This window comes from Solenopsis invicta, chromosome 8 (genome assembly GCF_016802725.1).
Source record: "Solenopsis invicta isolate M01_SB chromosome 8, UNIL_Sinv_3.0, whole genome shotgun sequence".
Taxonomy (NCBI): domain Eukaryota; kingdom Metazoa; phylum Arthropoda; class Insecta; order Hymenoptera; family Formicidae; genus Solenopsis; species Solenopsis invicta.
Genome location: NC_052671.1, coordinates 25,315,552 through 25,336,478, shown reverse-complemented (window position 1 = coordinate 25,336,478; position 20,927 = coordinate 25,315,552). Strand labels below are relative to the sequence as shown.

Sequence of the window (20,927 nt, the reverse complement as noted above, 5' to 3'; positions counted from 1 at the left end):
TATATATATTGTATATATATATATATATATATATATATATATATATATATATATATATATATATATATTGTGTGTGTGTGTGTGTGTGTGTGTGTGTGTGTGTGTGTGTACACATATATTCTTATTTATATGCATTCTTTTTATTAAATATTTTAGAAATCATATTTACATTTCTTATATTTATTGATTTTAAATAATAAATTAAAGCACAGAATAAAATTAATTGTATTTTATATATAATTTTTATTGTAATTTTTTAATACTTATAATCTTTGAATATATAATACTTAGAATCTTTGAATATATAATAATACATTAAAATATCATTTTGGAAGTATTTTAGATTTTAAGTACTTTAGAAATAATATTTAAATTTGTTCTATTCAAAAGATTATAAGTATTAAAAGTTATAATCAGCAGCACTTTTGCAAAGTTTTAAATGCAAGAATCGCGGACATATTGCTACCTCAAAGACATCTCTCAAACATTGCAGAGATATTTCGAAACCTTTCCAAAATGTTTCATTTTTTCAGATCAAATATTTCCGAGACATCTCTGAAAAATTTTAGATAGATTTCAGTACTTTAAGCGAATAATGAAACACATCATATATAGCCTCCCTAATTTTTCTATCTCTCAGATTTTCTTTATTTGGTTTTGTATGCATTCTCTTTCTTGGATATTTAAGACATTCTGCACATACATATACTTTTAATAAACTATATTGCATTGTTTCTGTCGCTAATAATGTAATCACTCTTATGGCAAAGGCCACAATCGCGTGGAACAATATCAAATAGATGTATTTTTCTTGATGTATAAAATATTCAATCATAAACGACATTGAAGAATGTAAAATTCAGTCACATTTGAGGAGAACAATATTGAAAATATACAGTAAAAATAAGTATAAAATTAAAACAAATGCACCAAATATACTTGTAATTGAATGTTTAAAAATAATATTACTTGAAAAGTGAATAATGTTACAAACATAATTAGTATAGAAATATGAGATATATATATGTTAAAACTAAAGGTTTATTGGACATAAAAAAAATAATAAACTAAAAAAACTAATGAAAAAAGAAAACTTTTACTACTGATAAAATATTTAATTTTTCTTACTATTATGTATCTACTTTTTCTACGTAAGCGTTAATGTTTTTTTACGCATTTTTTATATCAGAACGCAAGCTCTTTTGTGCTTTCTGCATAAAAATCTGCTACCACAAAGTTGTGCCAATTCAATATTTTAATTACTATTTTATTTTCTTTATTTTCCTTAAATTATTAAAAGTCACGTTTTAAAAATCACTTTGTGCTATAAGGAGATTGCTTAAGAAGTCGGAACTTCTAAATGTTCATTAATTCGCGCACGGCATGCAGTTTAAACAATCCCATTCGACAAAAAAAATTATTTAAAGAATCGATCCATCAAAGATCGACCTTTTATTTAATTTGATAAAATTTTTAATATTCCTTAAAATAATTACTTAAATAATAATTTCTTAAAAAATTCTTTATAATAATAGCATATTTTTAAGTAAATATAAAACATCATAATTATATATATAATATATTCATCTTTTATGTTTATATATATATATATATATATATATATATATATACATATATATATATACACATATATATTGCATTTTGTACATCACATTATATTGCTTATATTAATTTATTCACATTATACATTATCTTCAGGAACTTATGTGAACTTAAGCAATATTGTTTATGCTAATTTATTCTAAAAGGTGCCTATCTATCATGTTTAGAGAATTTAAAAATAATAATCTAGAAAACCTAGGCGGTTATGAGGCCTAGGTCTTCTCTGTTGCACAAATTTTATATTTTTATAGATTCGATTTTCGGCCTCAAGACTCATCTGATTAACCAAAGTTGTAGGATTGATTAAAAAAAAAAAAACAGAAATCGGATACAAAAGAATCGATTCTTCAAAAGCTCGATTTGAAATTGCCCATTCTTAACGAGCAGACAATATTTTTTAAAAGTCTTTTAACTATTTTTTTAATAAAAATTTTGTTATATTTAATTTAATTATTGTATTATATTGACATATATTCATGGTTCATCTTTTCGATAATATATATTCACCTAATCTATCAGTTACATACACATATTAATATAAAGTGTTCATAGGTCATCACAACAGATCCAGTTTGTAGGAATCTTGAAAGTCAAACATCGTCCACCACAGTCAAAACTTGGATAAGTGGCTGCTCAGAAATTTCCAAGAGAAAATTTCCGGTTTTTTTTTGTGAAAAATACTTTTTAAAATAATACAAAAATATTGTTTTGTTCATTGGAATTATATGGTGTAATAATATAATATTTATACGGATATTTCGAAGAAATTCATAGAAGAATTCGAAACATCGATTAGATTTCGTCGTGGTTTCTAATACCGTTTTTGAATGAACTATCCACTCGATTGGTTACGATTGGTAGATTTCACTTGGATGATCCATGTGAAAAGATCGTGGATTCCACGTACCTGTTCTCCTCAGGATTATTCGTTTAAATAAAAATACAAACAAGAAAATTCAATATGATACAATAATTAAAGTAAATATACAACAATTCTTATTAAAAAGTCTAGTATAAGTAGCGAAGTGTATTTATAATATTTTGAGCACATCCTGAAAACATACTAGAAAAATAATATTCTATATATAAAGTTATAAAAAATATTCTGAACATATTATAGGTATTCTCGTATATTTTGCATTAAAACAAAATATTCATATGATACCATATTCCGTTAGGCCACTGTGACAGCAAAACAATATATATCTTTATTTCGCAAGGGGTGTAAACGATCGATTTCACTATGGCAATAATATAACGCATGTTTATTTCCCGTAGGACAATGGACTGCCGCAAGTGCGAAAGTACAATAAGTTTTAACGTTCCCCAGTCTGGTGCGTACTATCTTAAGCAAGGAGAAGTACAGAGCTAAGAACAATTTTAAAAAGAAAAATGTGTACTTATTTTTTCTCATCTACTTTCATTTCCGTATATTCTTTGACATGCATATAATTTTAATGATTAAAAAAAATAATTATACAATTCTGTCAACGATATATACCATTAGACATGTTCTACAACAAAGTTAATTGTACATCAATCAACTGTATGTCGAGTGAAAGAAAGAAAAAAAAAGTCTTTCCAATCTTGCCATTTCTTCGTGTATGTACATATGTACACTGCTTTGCGAAAGAATTACGAGAGAGTAGAGAATAAAACGCATTCGCAAAGAACTGAGAAACATATAAGATGTTGTGAAGTATTCATTCTTGATGGCACATTAACGCGCGCGAGACATATCGTGTCGAATATTCTTTGTATTATACTTTCAATTTTTTTTTCTTTTTTTGTATAAAATTTTTTTTTATAGTTTATTACTCAAACTGAATTTCTTTTACTTGCTCACGTATATGCGACAGTACTGTTTTTGGGCTTTCCTTGCGTAAAATTTTTTAAACTTTTGCGTTGTTTTCAACTTTCAACTTGGACACAACACACAGTGTGACAGAGTTATTTTAATTTAAATTTATACACTTCCCAGTCGACACACAGATTCAAAAAGAATTAAAAAAGAATTCAGACTTATGTCATCAATTTAGTGTTTATTTTGAAATGCAGAAAGAATTCTTTTTCTCAAAAGAGTTTTTTTTTGCATTTGAAAATGAATTTTGAATGACGACATAAGTTTGAATTCTTTTTGAGTTCTCTGTGCCGAGTGGGTTTCTATTCATAATAGGATGTTGATTAAAAAGAATTGTAATTTTATTACAATAATGTATTATATAATATATTAAAGCATTAGAAGTATATATACTTATTTATGGTATTTATTATTTATGGATCGTAAAAGTTAAAGTTTGATTACTCAAATAAAAAATTAACTCAATCAATTTGATTTGTTTATATTTAATTTTAACTTTACTCGGATTAATTTCCAATGCAAAGGTTAATTTAATGGCTACTTGAATTCAAGAATTGTGATTTAAATGCAAAGATTAAAGATTAAGACTGTCGGATATTAATAACTTTGTTTTTTATATTTCTAAAATGACAAAAACACTCTCACGAGTTTTTTATCATTTCCACTTGAAAATGTCATTTTATTTTCAACGATTGAGATTTAAGTGCGAATATTAAAGATTAAGATTGTTGAATATTGATAACTTCTTATCTTTTACATATTTTAAAATGAGAAAAACAATCTCGCGAGTTTCTTATCACTTCAATTTAGGAATACCATTTTATAGAAAAAGAAAAGTAGGATATTTTCTAACCCACATGAAATCGAACCTACATATAAAATATTATGTTTTCAAGCCATATCGCCACTGTTATCGCTGAGCAAAGTATTAGTTTGTTTCTAATTTCTTGATTCACTGCTGCTTTTAGTTTACTAAGCGAAATTCTTTCTTAAAAGAATTATTTGCGTAATAATTTAATTTTCGCAAATGTTTTTTTTGTTATAGATGTTTTCTTTACATCAATTGATTTATCTCATTATTTTGCGCATAAAAATAGTAAGTTAAGGTACAACTACTATAAAATTAATAGTTTTCGAGATGTTTTACATAATATTTTATATCAAAATATACCAGAATATAATATAAAATCGAAAAAACTGTTAATTTTTCAGTAAATCTATCTTGATAATACTTTTATGTGCAGAATAATTAAAGGAATCACATTATATGTAATAAATATCACGTAATGTTGTTGTAAAAATAGCTGTGATCTTTGGACAAGATCCGATAGCGCACGGTGCTATAGTCTATCAACCAATCTTGACTTATCTAATCTAATCAACGGAAAATCTCTATAAACATCGATCGCTGAGAGTGATGGTGTGCTATCAGTCCTGTGCGCTATCGGGATCCGCCCGGGGAAACTATATAAGATCATTAGCAAGTAAGTAGCGTTCGCATTTCAATAATAACTGTTGGGATGGATGGCGCTTAAGTCAGTTCTCATGATTGGGCGCTGTCGGCCATCGGTAAATTCTAATCGCTTTATGAACTCTCTCTACTCTCTGATTCATGTACGTTCGCTCAAGAATATATGTTGTCTTTCATTTAATCCTAAATCACTGCAATCTGCGCCTTTATTCAACCTTACACATATCCCATCAGGTTATGGGCCCAGTCATTGGTAAGGAAACAATAATAGTAACACAGGGTTAACCGTAATAAAAGAGTTGTACGATCGCAAAAACAGTGCCAAGCTAACCTCCAAGATGGCACAGGATAATGTAAAATTCCATATCCCTCTGTTAAATGGAGGAAATGACGTGTTTTGGAAAACTAAAGTACGGGCAATACTGACACGAGACGAATTGTGGGACGTCGTCAGTGAACCTAAGCCCGCGCAGCCCGACGAAGCATGGAAAAAGCGCAACAACAAGGCCATGGCGTGCATAACGCTAAGCGTAGAAGATAATCAGTTAATACATTTTGCGCATCTCGAAAACGCTTTCGACATATGGCAAGCGTTATCTAAGAAGTACGAGCGTTCGACTTTTGGTAGCCGTTTATATCTCCGAAGAAAATTGTACAGCATTCACTACCGAGATGGACCTATGAGCAGCCACATCGACGCGATCATGGAAGTAGTTGGACTACTGCGTGGTTCAGGAAAGCCTCTCGAAGACGAGGAAATCGTCGCAGTTTTATTGGTGAGTCTGCCAGAAACGTACAGTCGTGTTCATTATAGTTGCGACACTTTTTCTTCGATAGTTTTTGGAATGTAGTCTTGCTCATCGAGCGGCGAACGTAATTGGTTGGATCCACAAGTAAAAACCAATCATGTTCTTAGCTCTTGTTATAGTTGCGTGTTCAGAGACGCATCTAAGAAAAAGTGTCGCAACTATAATGAACACGACTGTACTCAGGTCTAGTTACAGCACTTGAAGGGAGAGACGAGGCGGACCTAACGATTGAGTACGTAACTGGAAAAATGCTGGACGAGTATCAGAGACGTACGGAAAGCGGTGAGTCAAGCGAGAAAAAGTCGGAAGTAGCTCTTCAGTCGGTAGTTGCAGTTTCTAATAAGGGAAGTAATAGCGATCGTAGCAGTTTTAATAAAAGCGAGAAAGGCAAACGAAATTTCAAGAAAGATAATAAAGAGATGCGGACGTGTTTCTTTTGTAGTAAACCAGGCCATATCAGAACGGATTGCAGGTTTTACAAGAAATCACAGCAACAGCAGAAGAATGCGAGCAAAGAACAAGAAAAATCGACAGAGACAGCCAAGTTTGGTGCCCAGAGCAATCAGGTTACGTTCAATGTACGTGAAGAGGTCCGAATAGCAACTACAGGAGTATGGCATATTGACTCAGGTGCAACGAGTCACATGACGAATGACCAATCCTTTTTCACAAAAATTGAGGATACTAACGTAAAGATTTACCTTGCCGATGGTTCGCCAGTCAAGGCAGCAGGAATTGGAGAAGGTCGTTTACCATGTAGAGTTTCAGATAACAATGTGCAAATGATAGATCTTAAAAATGTACTGTATATTCCGCAACTTGATGGAGGATTGCTTTCAGTGCAGAGGATAATTGAATATGGACATCGAGTAATATTCAAGGTAAACGCTTGCATCATTTATCAAGGACAACGAGTTGTAGCTAAAGTAGAAAGCAACGGAAATCTATTCCGACTACAGACAGCGGAGACAGAAGTTTCGGCAAGAGTCGCAAACGTAGCAACATGCATCCATCGGTGGCACCGTCGTTTAGGTCACAGGGATCCAAAAGCAATAAGACGTCTAGTAAAAGAAGAATTGGCAACAGGAATCAAGGTAACTGCGTGCTCCGAAGAGATGGTCTGTGAACATTGCATAATAGGGAAGTTAGCTGAAATAGAGTCCTATATAAAGAGAGAAGCGACATTGATGTCCGAAGCTCTGATTGGTAATCTGATTGATACTTGATTGGCTAAGTGAGCAGCTATATTGTGACCACAGCTGTTTGCAGAATGATACGAATGGTGTTTGATGACGTTAGAGCGGTCCCAAAATGGCGGTAGAGGACTCAATTGGGTACTGAAGGTTGTGGTGGGGGTTCGATGTCGCTTCTCTCTTTATATAGGACTCTAAGCTGAAACGAAGTTTTTAGAAAGCAAACGAAGAGAAAAAGGACCAATGAGGTTGATTCATTCGGACTTGTGTGGACCGATGCCGACGGCTACGCCAAGTGGTAACCGATATTTCCTTACTTTAATCGACGACTATTCTCGTTTTACCGTAATACGCTTATTGAAATCGAAAGCGGAGGTTCCCGGTCTCATAAAGGAATATATTGCTGAAATGTCGGTAAGGTTCGGTAGAAAACCGATTGCTTTACGCACAGATAACGGCAAGGAATACATTTCATCTGAATTAACAGATTTTTTGTAGAAAGAAGGGATACAGCATCAACTCACAGTGGTATACACGCCACAACAAAATGGCGTGGCAGAGAGGAAAAATAGGTCGCTAACAGAGTCCGCAAAGTGCATGCTATTAGATGCTTGCTTAGATAATCGTTTCTGGGGAGAGGCGGTTTTAACAGCGGCGTATCTACAAAATCGGATGACGAGTCGTAGTATTGATAAAACACCTGTCGAGTTGTTTATAGGTGAAAAACCGGATCTCAGTCATATTAGAGTATTCGGATCAAAAGTCTACTCCATGGTCCCCAGGCAAAAACGCAGGAAGTGGCATGATAAAGCCGAAGAAGGAGTTTTGGTCGGTTACGATGGAAATACCAAAGGTTATAGAATTTTGAATCTTAAAACAAATCGGGTATGGATAGCTCGTTCTGTGAGAATTATAGAGCACGAAGATAAGCAGCCAGGACATCATCAAGCATTACAAGAAGAAGGGGCAAGCAGCGACATAGCAAGGCCACCAAAAACTATCGAATATGAAATGTCAGAACAAAATGAAGTTTGTGAAAGTTCAGAATCAGAAGAAGAATCTGAGGAAGAGATAGATGATGAGAATTATGAGACACCTGACGATACTACGCCGCAGGTATGTCAAAGACGAGTATCACAACGAACAACGAAGGGAGTACCACTACAGAGATTAACATACAAAGTGCAAGAAAATTCAGTTCAGGAACCAAAATCGTGGCATGAGATGCTAGAACTACCTTCAAGAGAACGAGAGCTATGGATCAAGGCTGCCGAAGAAGAAATTAAATCACTAAACGATCATCAAATCTGGGAGCTGACTGATCTTCCACCAGGGAAGAAGGTAACCACATGTAAGTGGGTTTTTAAAGCCAAGTTAAATGGTGAAGGTAGAATTTATACACACAAGGCTCGCTTAGTAGCTAGAGGGTTTTCTCAAGCCTACGGAGAAGATTATTATGAGACATTCGCGCCTGTGGTTAAACATGAAACTATTCGTGTTTTACTTTGTATAGCAGCTCAGAAGGGGCTACACGTGCGTCATTTAGACGTGAAGAGCGCGTATTTAAATGGACAACTTGAAGAGGAAATATTTTTGGAGCAACCACCAGGTTTTCAAAAGAGTGGGCAAGAATCTAAAGTTCTGAGACTACGAAAGAGCCTTTATGGCCTCAAACAGTCGGCACGAGCTTGGAACAAAAGGGCTACAGAAGCACTGGTTCAGATAGGTTTTAGACCAGGAAAGGCAGAACACTGTCTATATACTAGAAAAGAGAGAAACGGAACTACGACTTACGTACTACTTTACGTTGATGATCTTCTGGTAGCCGGCACATCTACAAAGATAACTGAAGAAGTGAGCAGAGATCTTCAAGAATACTTTGACATCAAGGATTTAGGAGATGTTAACCATTATCTTGGAGTTCAAATAAAGCGCCAGGCAGACGGATCATCCTTACTTAACCAGAAAGGGAAGATCACTAAAATATTGGAAGAATATGGACTATTGGAGCCAAAACCCGCGGCTACACCAATGGAAACAAACTTTCTAAATTCTAGATCAGATGATAGCGCAAAAATACCAAATAATAATAAATACAGGAAAGCCATCGGATCATTACTGTATATTGCTACGGTGTCCAGACCGGACATTGCCACGGCTGTTGGCATTCTATGTCGACGAGTTGAAAAACCTACGAAACGAGACTGGGAAGCAGTCAAACGAGTGATGCGATATCTAGCATTCACAATAAATAAAAGTTTGCAGTTGTCTTCAACAGATACAATGGAATTGGAGTGTTTCGTGGACTCTGATTGGGCCGGAGACAAGACTGACAGGAAGTCGACTAGCGGATACGTCTTTTGCCTAGGAAAGGGAACGGTGGCTTGGTCAAGTCGTAAACAAACATCGGTAGCCACGTCATCAACGGAAGCCGAGTATATTGCGGCATCACACGCAAGTAAGGAAGTGCTTTGGTTTAGACAATTATTAAAAGACATGAACATTCCAAGAAAAGGTCCAACAAAAATCAATGAAGACAACCAGGGATGTATTCGTTTAATCGAGTCGGATCGGTGCGGAGCACGCACCAAGCATATTGACATCTGTCATCACAAAATACGAGACCTGAGGGAAAAGAAAATCATAGACGTATGTTACTGTCCAACGGAGGCAATGGTAGCTGACCTACTAACGAAACCGTTAGCCAAGGAACGATTCCAGGAACTAGTTAATCAGTTGGGAGTCAAGTAATTCAAACTGCCAACGCGAGAAGGGGTGTTGGGATGAATGGCGCTTAAGTCAGTTCTCATGATTGGGCGCTGTCGGCCATCGGTAAATTCTAATCGCTTTATGAACTCTCTCTACTCTCTGATTCATGTACGTTCGCTCAAGAATATATGTTGTCTTTCATTTAATCCTAAATCACTGCAATCTGCTGCAATCTGCGCCTTTATTCAACTTTACACATATCCCACACAACACGAAGTCGATTATGAGCCGACTTTAAGCTGACTATAAAAGGCAAGAGTTGACTTTTAAGTCAATCTGTCAGTCGACTGTGAGTCGACTGATAGTAGACGAATGTCCCAAAAGTAGTTGACTGTCAGTTCGACTTTTCAAGTTGACAATATGTTGACAATGTGTTAACAATATGTTGACAATATGTTGACAATGTGTTGACAATATGTTGACAATGTGTTGACTCTAAAATGACAATATGTTGACAATAAGTTGACTCTAAAATGACAATAAGTTGACTGTCAGTCGACTATTACTAGCCAAGCTAACGAAAATTGACAGGTTAGCGAATACTCAGCTATTGGGTGGTTTACGTCCCACTTTTTTGACTTATTGGACATTGATAAGTACAAGATATAATTATCAGTGACCTAGTTTACACCGGGTGTTTGATACGCGTACTAAGTACTATATTCGTACTAAATTAATTTAATTCGATGGTGTAAACGGTGACGTATAGTCTGGTACGATACGAATCAAACAGACGTATCGTATCAAAATAGTACGCACTTTCAGCACACATGTAACGGTGTAAACATTTCCGTATTAAGTAATAGGCGATTTAGGTTTTCTCAAGTTTTATTCAGTTAATAGTTAATAATGTCTTCGTCTTGTGAGAATAAATCTGCGATAATTAACATAATGTGTAAAAAAGGACTAAATTGGGGAGAAGAGGAGACGCGTGTTTTTTTAGAATTATGCATGGAAAAACAAATATTATCAATAATGGATGGAAAAAGACATAAACATGTTGAAATTTTCCGGCTACTTGTTCCAGAAATGGAACAAAGAGGTTACAATAAAACTGCAGAGCAGATGAAGCTAAAATTAAAAAATTTAAAACTTGCATACTTTAAATGCAAAAGAGATGTAGGATAATATGATTTTAAGAAGGATAAAATAGAAATAAATATAATGATTAAAGGTAGTTGTTATTAATAATGTCGCAATTTAATCAAATACGCGATTTAAATAGTTACATATACGTATAGAGCGAATCTTGTCGCTTCAGTCGAATTAATAATATCAATCGTCTCTTGCAAAAGTTCACGTAAAAGGAAAAAACGAACTCGTGGCTAACTCTGAATTTCCGCACTCTGTCTCTGTTTATCTCTTACTCTGTCCTTATACACTCTGTCTCTGACACGGAGCACTGTCTCGGCTCGCGACTCACAACGGACTCCCGCTCGCTCGCGCTCTTCCAAATTCCGACAACATATAAGGTCATTACGATTATCGACCGATAACAATCGATCTTCGATCCCTCGATCCTTGTCCGATATCTATTCTCCTACAGAGATAATAATGTTAGTGGAGCTGCAACTACACGTTGTCTATTCTATGATGAAATGGAAATATTATATGGCTGCAGACCAAATGCAGCAGCAAGCTCATGTAATTCAGGAATCGATACTGCTATTTCCAACATTAATGATAATAGTAAGTAATAACCCACACAACACGCGTGACTGTTAGTCGACTGGTAGCCGACTTTTCTCAGTTGACTTAAAGGCGACTTTCAACAGTCGACTATAACTCGACAGCAATTGACTATTTGTTGACTATTTGTCGATTTTTGAAAGTCGACAAATGGTTAATAAATAGTCGACTGAAATATGACTCAAAGTCGACAAAAACTCTGATCTTTTTACGACAAAAGATCTTATACTCTTTTAAGTTATTTATATCTTTTCGACAAAGCGAAAAGATATAAATGATAGATGGTACACGCTACGATTTTTCGTACTAGATTTAGCCACTAAGCACGAGAGCCTTTCGCGAGTATCTTTTAAGACCTAAAATCACAGAGGTTATGTTCAAGAAACGTGGTCATGTTCAAGTAAAGATGTAATTATATGTAATGTTTTATTAATTACTTAAAAATTAAAGGAATTAAAGGATTACTCTTTCAGGGGGTCGATTGTGTATTTTTGAAGGAGTGAAAATGTGAAAAGTGGAGCACTGATTGCATGGTATAGACTCTTAGATCTAACGATATCACCAATCAATACTGCTCATTTTTTACATTTTCACTCTTCTTCAAAAATACACAATCGACCCCGGGACAGTAAAACATAACATAATAATAATAATAATAATAATAATTTATTAACTTCAAGCTTACATTTCAGCCGAGAAGTGGACTTGGTTTACATAGAATCTATTCTCACTCATCCTTCCATTACATTCCGCTTGTACAGTTCTTAACTTAAAACTAATTCTGCTCTTACTTTTCTATCTATCTTTACCACAGCCTCTCAAAATTTTCTCTATATCTTATATTCTACGCCCTCCCTACTTCGTTAATCTATTGCTTTTTGTATTACTTATACCTATTCTCGCCTTTTCCATTGCTAATTCTATGACTAGAGATCACAGCCTCTTTACATTTTCATTTTTACATTTTCCTTTATACAATTGTTACACAATTACCTTATATTACCGTTATTACCTAATTCTTCTGTCTAAATCCTTCTGTCCTATTCTACTATTTCGGTACTATTCTTTGTGTTTTTCTCCCTCTCCTTGCTTTCTTCCTTTCTTCTTTTCAATTCTCTTTCCCTCTCTTTCCATAGCTTCTTCAATATTTCTCCTTTCCGCCTGTCCATGTGTTCCTCGCATATCTGTTCTATCACTCTATCTTTATCATCTCCTAAATCCGCAAACCATACGCTTGTTTTCACGCAATCCCTGACATAATGATCCAGACAGTCCCAGTCTTCCTCGCAGAATATACATAGTCGCTGCCTTTCTTCTAGCCAATATTTATTCGCTTGTTCTAGATTACCACATCTTACTTTTATCTTGGCTCTTATTTCCTCTCCTCTGCTTAGATCCTCTATACTCCTACATTCTAAGTAATTCGACAACTTCGCATCTAGCCCTATTTTCTTATATCTCCTATTGTATCTTGCCGCTTTAATTTTTTCGTTCTCCCATTGCCTCTGAATATCTCTTTCCCTGTCAATTAAGTCCTTTTCCAAATCGTCTCCCACTTCTTCTTTTACCTCTTTCGCTTCTGTTCCCCAGCCATTCCTGTTGTAATATCTTTCTCTTTCTATCCCATATATGTCGCTCCAGTTGTTCTGCTCTTTTTCCTTCCAACACTCCTTAACTATTTCTCCAGCTCTCCCTATTTTAATTCTATTCTCATATCTCCTCGCTCTGATCCCCCATCCTACTCTTAATTTGTCCATTAGCAGCTCTCTTGAGATGATATATCTTGGTGTACAAAAATCTAGCCCAAACATCCACCTGACGTAATCCATCATTATTTTTTCTAATTTCTCGATCTCTGTCCATCCCCAGATTTCCACCCCATACGCCATCACACTTTGCACCAGGTATGTGAACAATATCCATCTCCTCTTCATATCGTTTCTACAAATTCTCTCTCCTAATCCCCATACTTTCCTTACTGCTATTCTACCTTTACCACATAACTCTTTTATATGTTCCTTAAAACTACCCCTGTTATTTAATACGAACCCTAAATATTTAAACGCTTGTACTTCCTCGATTCCTTCTTTCCCCCATTTCCATTTTTCTATTTTTTCTTTTTTTTCCTATTAAAGACCATTATCTTCGTTTTCTCTGGACACAATTCCAATTTCCTATCCACCAAGAAATGTTTGAGCGTGCACATCATATCTAGTAGAGCTTCTCTATTCCTTGCTATCAGCACTATGTCATCTGCGTACGCCAATTCCCATATCCTAGTCTTACCTATTGCTATACCCCCTATCCCCCTGTTCCTTAATACCTGCTCTAATTCTGCTGTATACAAATTGAACAAGAGCGGACTCATCACACATCCTTGTCTAACGCCTTTTCCTGTTGCAAAACTTTCCGTGTTACCTAGTCTCGTTCTTACCACCGCCTGGGTCACTTCATATACTTTTTCGATCCTTCCTATCAGCTGCTCCTTTATACCCATACTCCTCAGCACTTTCCATAGTTCCTCTCTATTTACTCTGTCGAAGGCCGCTTTCAGATCCGCGAAGAGCATGTATACCTTTTCATTCCTTCCTCCTCTTCCTTTCTCCCTCTGCATCAAGTGACTGAGAACGAAGATATTGTCCATGGTCGACCTCCCTCTTCTAAAACCCGCCTGACTCGCCGGAATCAGACCTAGTTCTTCCACCTCCGTCTCCAGTCTGTTCCTGATAATTTCCGCATAGATTTTATACGCCGAGCAAAGAATAGAGATACCTCTGTAGTTGCTGGCCTTCTCCTTCTCTCCTCTTTTATATAACGGCATAATTATGCTCATTCTCCAATCGTTTGGTATCTCTCCTGTATACCAAATCCGTTTCATTATCTTCACCAGCCTTTTCCAAAGTTCTTTGCCCGCGTACTTCCATGCCTCTGCCGGAATCCCATCAATACCTGCCGCTTTCTTGATTTTCATTTTGCCTACTGCTTTAATTATTTCTGCCTCCACTATTTCTTCCTCCTCTTCTTCCTGTTCCTGCTGCTGTTTCTCCTCCCTCCTTCCTCTCCTCTCCATCAGGCCTAGCTCCGAACCGTCAAGCAGGTCCATGAAGTGCTTTCTCCATTCTTCTTTTCCTATCTTGTTGTCCGACGTTGTTCTCCTCCCTCTCTTCCTATTTATATATTTCCACACGTCTGCTTCATTTTTCATCCTTCTCAGTTCCTCCTCTTCCTTTCTCCTCTTCTCCTTTTGTTTCTTCTCTAGCAGTTCTTTCAGATTTCTTTTCTCCTTCATATATCTGTCTTTTCCTATTCGTCCTTTCCTCCATTTCTTGTAGATTCTTTTTACCTCTCTCTTCTTTCTGGTGCAGCTTCTGTCCCACCAATCTTTATGACCCAGCTCTTTCTTCCTTCTCTTTATTCTTTTCTTCACCATTGCTTCCTTTACAATCTTCTTTATCTTTTCCCATTCTTCTTCTAATGTGTCCGATTCCTTTTCTTCCAGCTCTTCCATGTTACACAATTCCTCCGTCCTTTCTGCGTACATCACCTTCGCCTCCTCATCCCATAAAATCGTTTCTATTTTTACTTCATCCTCTTCCTCTTGTTCTCGTTCTTGTTCTGGATCCATTTCTTCTTCTCCCCCGCTGAACTCCATCTCCAAAGGCATGTGGTCCGAGTCCACTCTGTCCCCTACTCTAAACTTACAAATTCTATCTCTTACATCTTCGCTTACAACTACATAATCTATAACCGTACATCCTCTTACTCCTACGTATGTAAACTCACCATCCCAGTCACCTTCCATTGTCCCATTTAAGATAAACCAACCTTTTTCCGTTATCCACTCTACTATTTTTTTCCCTCCATTACCTATTACTTTATCTTTACTGTGTCTCTCTCCTCCTCCTATGTCCTTACCTCCTAGTTCTCCTATCCTTACATTAAAGTCTCCTCCTATTATTAAATTTCCTTCCTCCTCTTCTCCTATAAGTTCCTCTAACTTCTCTTTCAAGTCCTTTCCTCCTTGTGCCCCGTATACTGAAATAATTCTCTGTTTCTCCTTCTCCCAAGCTATCTCAGTCATCACCATTCCCTCCTTCTCTTTTATTATCGTTATCCTATTCCTTTCTCCTACATTTTCTTTCCTCTTGCCTATTATAAATCCTCCTCTCGCCCTTCCTTTGTTTTTTTCCTTCCTTGCAAAACTACAAATCCATTCATGTGATTCAGGCATCCTATCTTTCAAGCGCTCCCATCCACTCTCTTCTATCCAGGTCTCACACATACTGACTATTTCAAATTCTCTCACATATTTCCAAAATTCTTTATCTTTGTTTCCTATTCCGGCCACGTTCCAAAATAGGCATTTCCTCCTGTTCCTCCTATTTATTACTACTCCCTCCTCTCTTCTCCCTTCCTCTTCTCGGCTTAGCTGAAATTCTGATTCTCCACTCCTCTGTTCCCTGCTTCTCTATTCTCTCTCCTTTCCTCCTCCCTCTCTATCTCTTCCCATGGTCTCCATATATCTCCTATTTTCACTCTGCCAAATCCTATTTTTACTTGAACTCCTTTCTCTTTCTGCTCTTTCCACCAACTTTTTATCCTCTCCTGCGTTCTTCTCTGTTCCCAGCTCATGTCGTTCTCCAAAAATATCCTTTCTCCTTTTAGCTTTAACTTCGACTTATTAATCATTACTTCCTTTTTCTTTTCCTCGTTCTCCAATTTTGCGATTATCACGGGTCCACTTACTCTACAGCTCGTTACCTTACAAGTTACTTCTATTTTTTCTTTTATCAATTCTTCTGCCCACTTCCTTCTTTCTAACCTGTCTTTCTTCACTGACTCGGGCATGTTTACACCTTTTATAATAATATTAAGTTTCCTATCCTCCCAGTCTCTTTCCGCTGCCCATTTCCTAAGACTACCTATCTCTCTCTCGCTTAGACCGCTACACCTAGAATCTAAACTTGCCCTACTGGCCCAACTGCTCCTCAGGCTCCACACGCTTCCAACGCTTCTCCTGTCTTCCTGCTCTCCTCCCTCCTCCACGCTTGTCAAATCTTTCTCCTTTTCTTCCTTCCAGTTCCTTTCCATTTCTTCTATTCTTTCCTCAAGCCTTCCTATCTTTTCCTCACATTCTTTAACTATTTCCTTAAATTTTTTCATCTCCTCTTTATATACTTTCCTATCGCCTTTCAGTATTTTTAATTCCTCCATCATTACCTTAATTAAATCTTCTCGCTCTCCTTTTTCCCTCTCTTCCGAGAGCTTGAAAGTCACTCTCATTCCTCCTTCTTTACCTTCACCTTTACCGACCGTAGTCAGTTTAAGCTGCTTCCCTACCTTACCGGTCTTCTCGTCCTTACTTAATCCCGCCATATCCTTGCCTACCATAACCTCCACTTTCTGTCCTCGCCTTAATCCGCCTTTTTCTCCGCCAATTCTCTCCACCTATCTTCTCCTCCAATTCCCCTATCTTCTTACCTCACTACCTCGCTAATTCTCGCCTCCTTACACCTGTCTCTATCCTAATATACGCTATTTCGCTTCTAATCACACACCGGCACTCACCACGCATTCGCACACCTTCACTCAGCCTAACCAAGTCCAAAACATAACATTATATAAAAGATACCAATATTAAGAAGTTAAGATTTATAGTATAAAGTTTCTTATACTCTTTTTCAATTGCAATCGGTTCATTTTGTTTTTACTGATTTTCTGGTTACAATATAAATATGTATAATGTAATTGAAAATGCTTTCTTCAATTATCAAACAATTTCTCAATTTAATTTTGCAAATATACTTGTTATACATAAATAATTCGTCAACGTTATAGTTTTGCCCAAATAGTTTTTAGAAATTGATTGCGCAAACAGATTTTATAAAAGATTAATATATTTTTATATCTATTTATTTGTATTTCTTTTACTGTGAATTTATATATGTTACAGATCTTTTATCACATTTGTGCCTCATGGTATTGTTTCGATTGGATGCGAAAGACTTGTATTATATCATCTGCGCTTACATTTATACTCTATTTCTGGTTGGATGCGAAGGACTTATATCTTATACGCTCACATTTATTGACTCTTCTATTTTCTGTTATACGGAAAGTACAATCTTTAAGGTAAGGTAATTTTTTTCTTTATCATATATTTAATTATTTCCTTTATCATGTTTTTTTAAAAGAAAAGTACATTGCACAATACTTGCAAAACGTAATTTAATTTTAATCTCAACTTTTATCTTTGTATAATTATAAATTTATAAATATAGAAACTCATTTTAATTGTACTCTGTTTACTATACTTTTTTGCTTCTTTTTTTATTTTTTACTTGTTATACATTAGAATCATTAATCTTTATTATGTTTTTCTATATTATTTTATAAAAAAGTATATATAATACAATATAAATATGTATAATGTAATTAAAATATATTTTTTTCAATTATTGAACAATTTCTAAATTTAATTTTGCAAATATAGTTGTTAAACATAAAATAATTCGTCAACGTTATAGTTTTGCCCAAATAGTTTTTAGAAATTGATTGCGCAAACAGATTTTATAAAAGATTAATATATTTTTATATCTATTTATTTGTATTTTTTTTACTGTGAATTTATATATGTTACAGATCTTTTATTACATTTGTGCCTCATGTGGTAAGTTCTATTGCTTTTACTTCACTGCTATTTTTATATTATAGAATTGCGTTCTGTTTATTAATAAAGAAATTATTTTGTCCTTCAGATGCATGCCGACTAAAATTTTTACAAATAAATGCAAAAATAAAGCATAAGCTCAACGGCATCATTAATCTGCTGGAAAATAAAGGAGGTGATAAAGCCGATCCAGTCGAACAAAATAACAATAACTTGTTACCAGATTTTCCTCTTACTACAATACAGGAATTGAATCATTTCAACGAGCAATTGATGCAGAATGACGTTCAACGACAATTCGTAAGTCTATTATAATTTATAAATTTAAATCTTTTATAAAGATATATCAACATAAAATATCACTAAAATATATGAAATATAAAACAAAATTACAATAATATAAAAATATAACAAAACTATAATAATAAAAGCAAAACTAGTATGATCTTTTAGTTATTTTAACTATTGTAATTTATGTTTCATAATTGAATAATTAGGCATTCTTCTTTTATAAATTTTAGTATTATATAAAAAGCTAAATTGGAAAATCCAGCTTCAAAGCACACTATAAGAAATATATATCTTTGTTTTTTTTTAATATTCAAAATATATTTATTGTATTATAGGTAAAAAAAATGTCAAATATTGGCGGAGATACTGTCAGTAAGACAGTGCGAAATGTCATGTCTCAAACAATTACAGATGAATTGGCCCAAATTTATACGTGGACAGGTCAAAAAAACAGATTAGCATTAAAGAAAACTAAAATTTCAGACGTTATTATCGGTACATATATTCATTTACTTTATTCATATTTACACAATATACTTTTTATTTGTTTTATTCATTTCGCATTTAACCGTTCCATTATTTTATCATCTTTTTCTAGAAGCAATTATGATTTCAATAAATACGACAATGGCCGAAGTGGAAGGATATATGAAAGAATGGGTGCGACGAGCCAGCGATAGAATTAGATCGCTCTCAAAAAAATAAATTTTATTAATTAATAATAGATGCGTCATTCTACTCGTAATAACGAGGACAAATTGTTCATGTTCTCTCGCTCTACAAGGCGATTGAGAGATAAAATATATAATAATATATACAAGATAAAATAATATATGTAATTTTATTAATAAAGTTTATATATGATTTATTTATTCCTATCCTTATATACATATATGTAGCACAATAAATCACATTAAAACTAAAAATGGAAAATTTTGAAAAGTTTATATAAAATTATTATTGTGACAAGTTAAAAATTTACACACGAGTTAAACGATCTTTGGATAATTATTTATTTAAACGCATTAATTCTTTAAACGTATTTATTGTGCTACTCTAAAAACTAAAGTTTATTATAAATTTCCAACTAACCAAAATTGACAAGTTGCCGAATATTCAGCTGTTGGATGGTTTACGTCTCACTTTTTAAACTCATTGAACACTGATAACTATATCTTGTACTTATCAATGTCCAATAAGTCAAAAAGGTGGGACGTAAACCACCCAATAGCTGAGTATTCGCTAACCTGTCAATTTTCGTTAGCTTGGCTAGTAGTAATCGACTGACAGTCAACTTATTGTCATTTTAGAGTCAACTTATTGTCAACATATTGTCATTTTAGAGTCAACACATTGTCAACATATTGTCAACACATTGTCAACATATTGTTAACACATTGTCAACATATTGTCAACATATTGTCAACTTGAAAAGTCGGACTGACAGTCAACTACTTTTGGGACATTCGTCTACTATCAGTCGACTCACAGTCGACTGACAGATTGACTTAAAAGTCAACTCTTGCCTTTTATAGTCAGCTTAATGTCGGCTCATAGTCGACTTCGTGTTGTGTGGGAATGGTAATAGTAAATAATATATAGATATTTATTAAAATCTAATTTTTATAAATTTAATTAAGAAATGGTGCAGAGAGATAGGTCAATAAATAAATTAATAATTGAAAGGATTTAACAATATGTTAAATACATAGTTGCCACACATGTATGTTCTTAATTTAAAATCTAAATAAAGATTTGATTTTAATTTTAAGGATCACAACATTATCAAATTGTTTCAAGGTATGACATCATTAAATAAAACATTTCACTAATATTGCAATTATATATATATATATATAAGAACTCGATTTTCAATATTTTGATATTTATATTATATTCAAGGTTATATTTTATAAATTATTCTTATGAGGCTGAAAGTAACTTAGTAAAGACAACTTTTTATTATAATTCTATATTGTGTGATGAAATTATGATATATTGTTCATCCTTTTAATTGTTAGTTTATTGACCTATCTCTTTATATTATTGTTTAGAACGTACAATTATTAATGAAGACAATCATAATTAAAATTAAAAAAATTTTTTAACCTTAGTTAGCAACGTAATTAAAAATGAACATGATAATATTGATAATGATAATGGTGGTGCTGATAATAATGGAAGTTCTGATGGTAATGATAAGGCTCACAGTAGTAATAGTACTGACTATATTTTGCCAGTTGAAGTTAATCTTGAAGAAAATGAAGAACCAGCAAAAAAAAGAAGAAAAACAAAACAAAAATCTGGTGAACATATATTTTTTATTTGAATTTTTAATAATAGATTATATGTGTAACAAATAATATTTATTTTGCTTTTTAGGAAGAGAAAGTTACAAGACTGCTTTACAAAACTGTACAGAGAAATGGTTCACATTGCAAAATACTACCTTGAATTCAATGTTAGAGCATCAAGATAAAAGGCAAAAAGAATTAATTCAACAAGAAATGGATAAGCAAAGAGAATGGGAGCAACATGAAATGGAAAAGGA

The 20,927-nt window shown here is 34.1% G+C and overlaps 1 protein-coding gene across 2 annotated transcripts; it reads left to right on the top strand.

Moving 5' to 3' along the window:
• Positions 1–6,658: 6,658 nt before the first annotated feature.
• On the top strand, positions 6,659–20,865 carry LOC105202753 (retrovirus-related Pol polyprotein from transposon TNT 1-94). 2 transcript variants are annotated; one of them, XM_039453049.1, is made up of 5 exons: positions 6,659–6,858; positions 7,175–7,371; positions 7,456–9,789; positions 20,491–20,682; positions 20,759–20,865. In XM_039453049.1, exons 1-3 carry the CDS (start codon positions 6,768–6,770, stop codon positions 9,706–9,708), a joined length of 2,541 nt encoding a protein of 846 aa, XP_039308983.1. In that variant the 5' UTR covers positions 6,659–6,767; the 3' UTR covers positions 9,709–9,789; positions 20,491–20,682; positions 20,759–20,865. The 2 variants fall into 2 exon arrangements, with proteins under 2 accessions (XP_039308983.1, XP_039308982.1); XM_039453048.1 differs by having other exon boundaries at positions 7,456–9,834.
• The last annotated feature ends 62 nt before the right edge of the window (positions 20,866–20,927 follow it).

Coding starts and splice junctions, on each gene's coding strand:
- LOC105202753 (XM_039453049.1), top strand. CDS start 6,768: ATGCATCCATCGGTGGCACCGTCGTTTAGGTCACAGGGATCCAAAAGC. Junction 6,859..7,174: donor AATTGGCAACAGGAATCAAG/GTAACTGCGTGC, acceptor CGAAGTTTTTAG/AAAGCAAACGAAGAGAAAAA. Junction 7,372..7,455: donor AATATATTGCTGAAATGTCG/GTAAGGTTCGGT, acceptor GATTTTTTGTAG/AAAGAAGGGATACAGCATCA.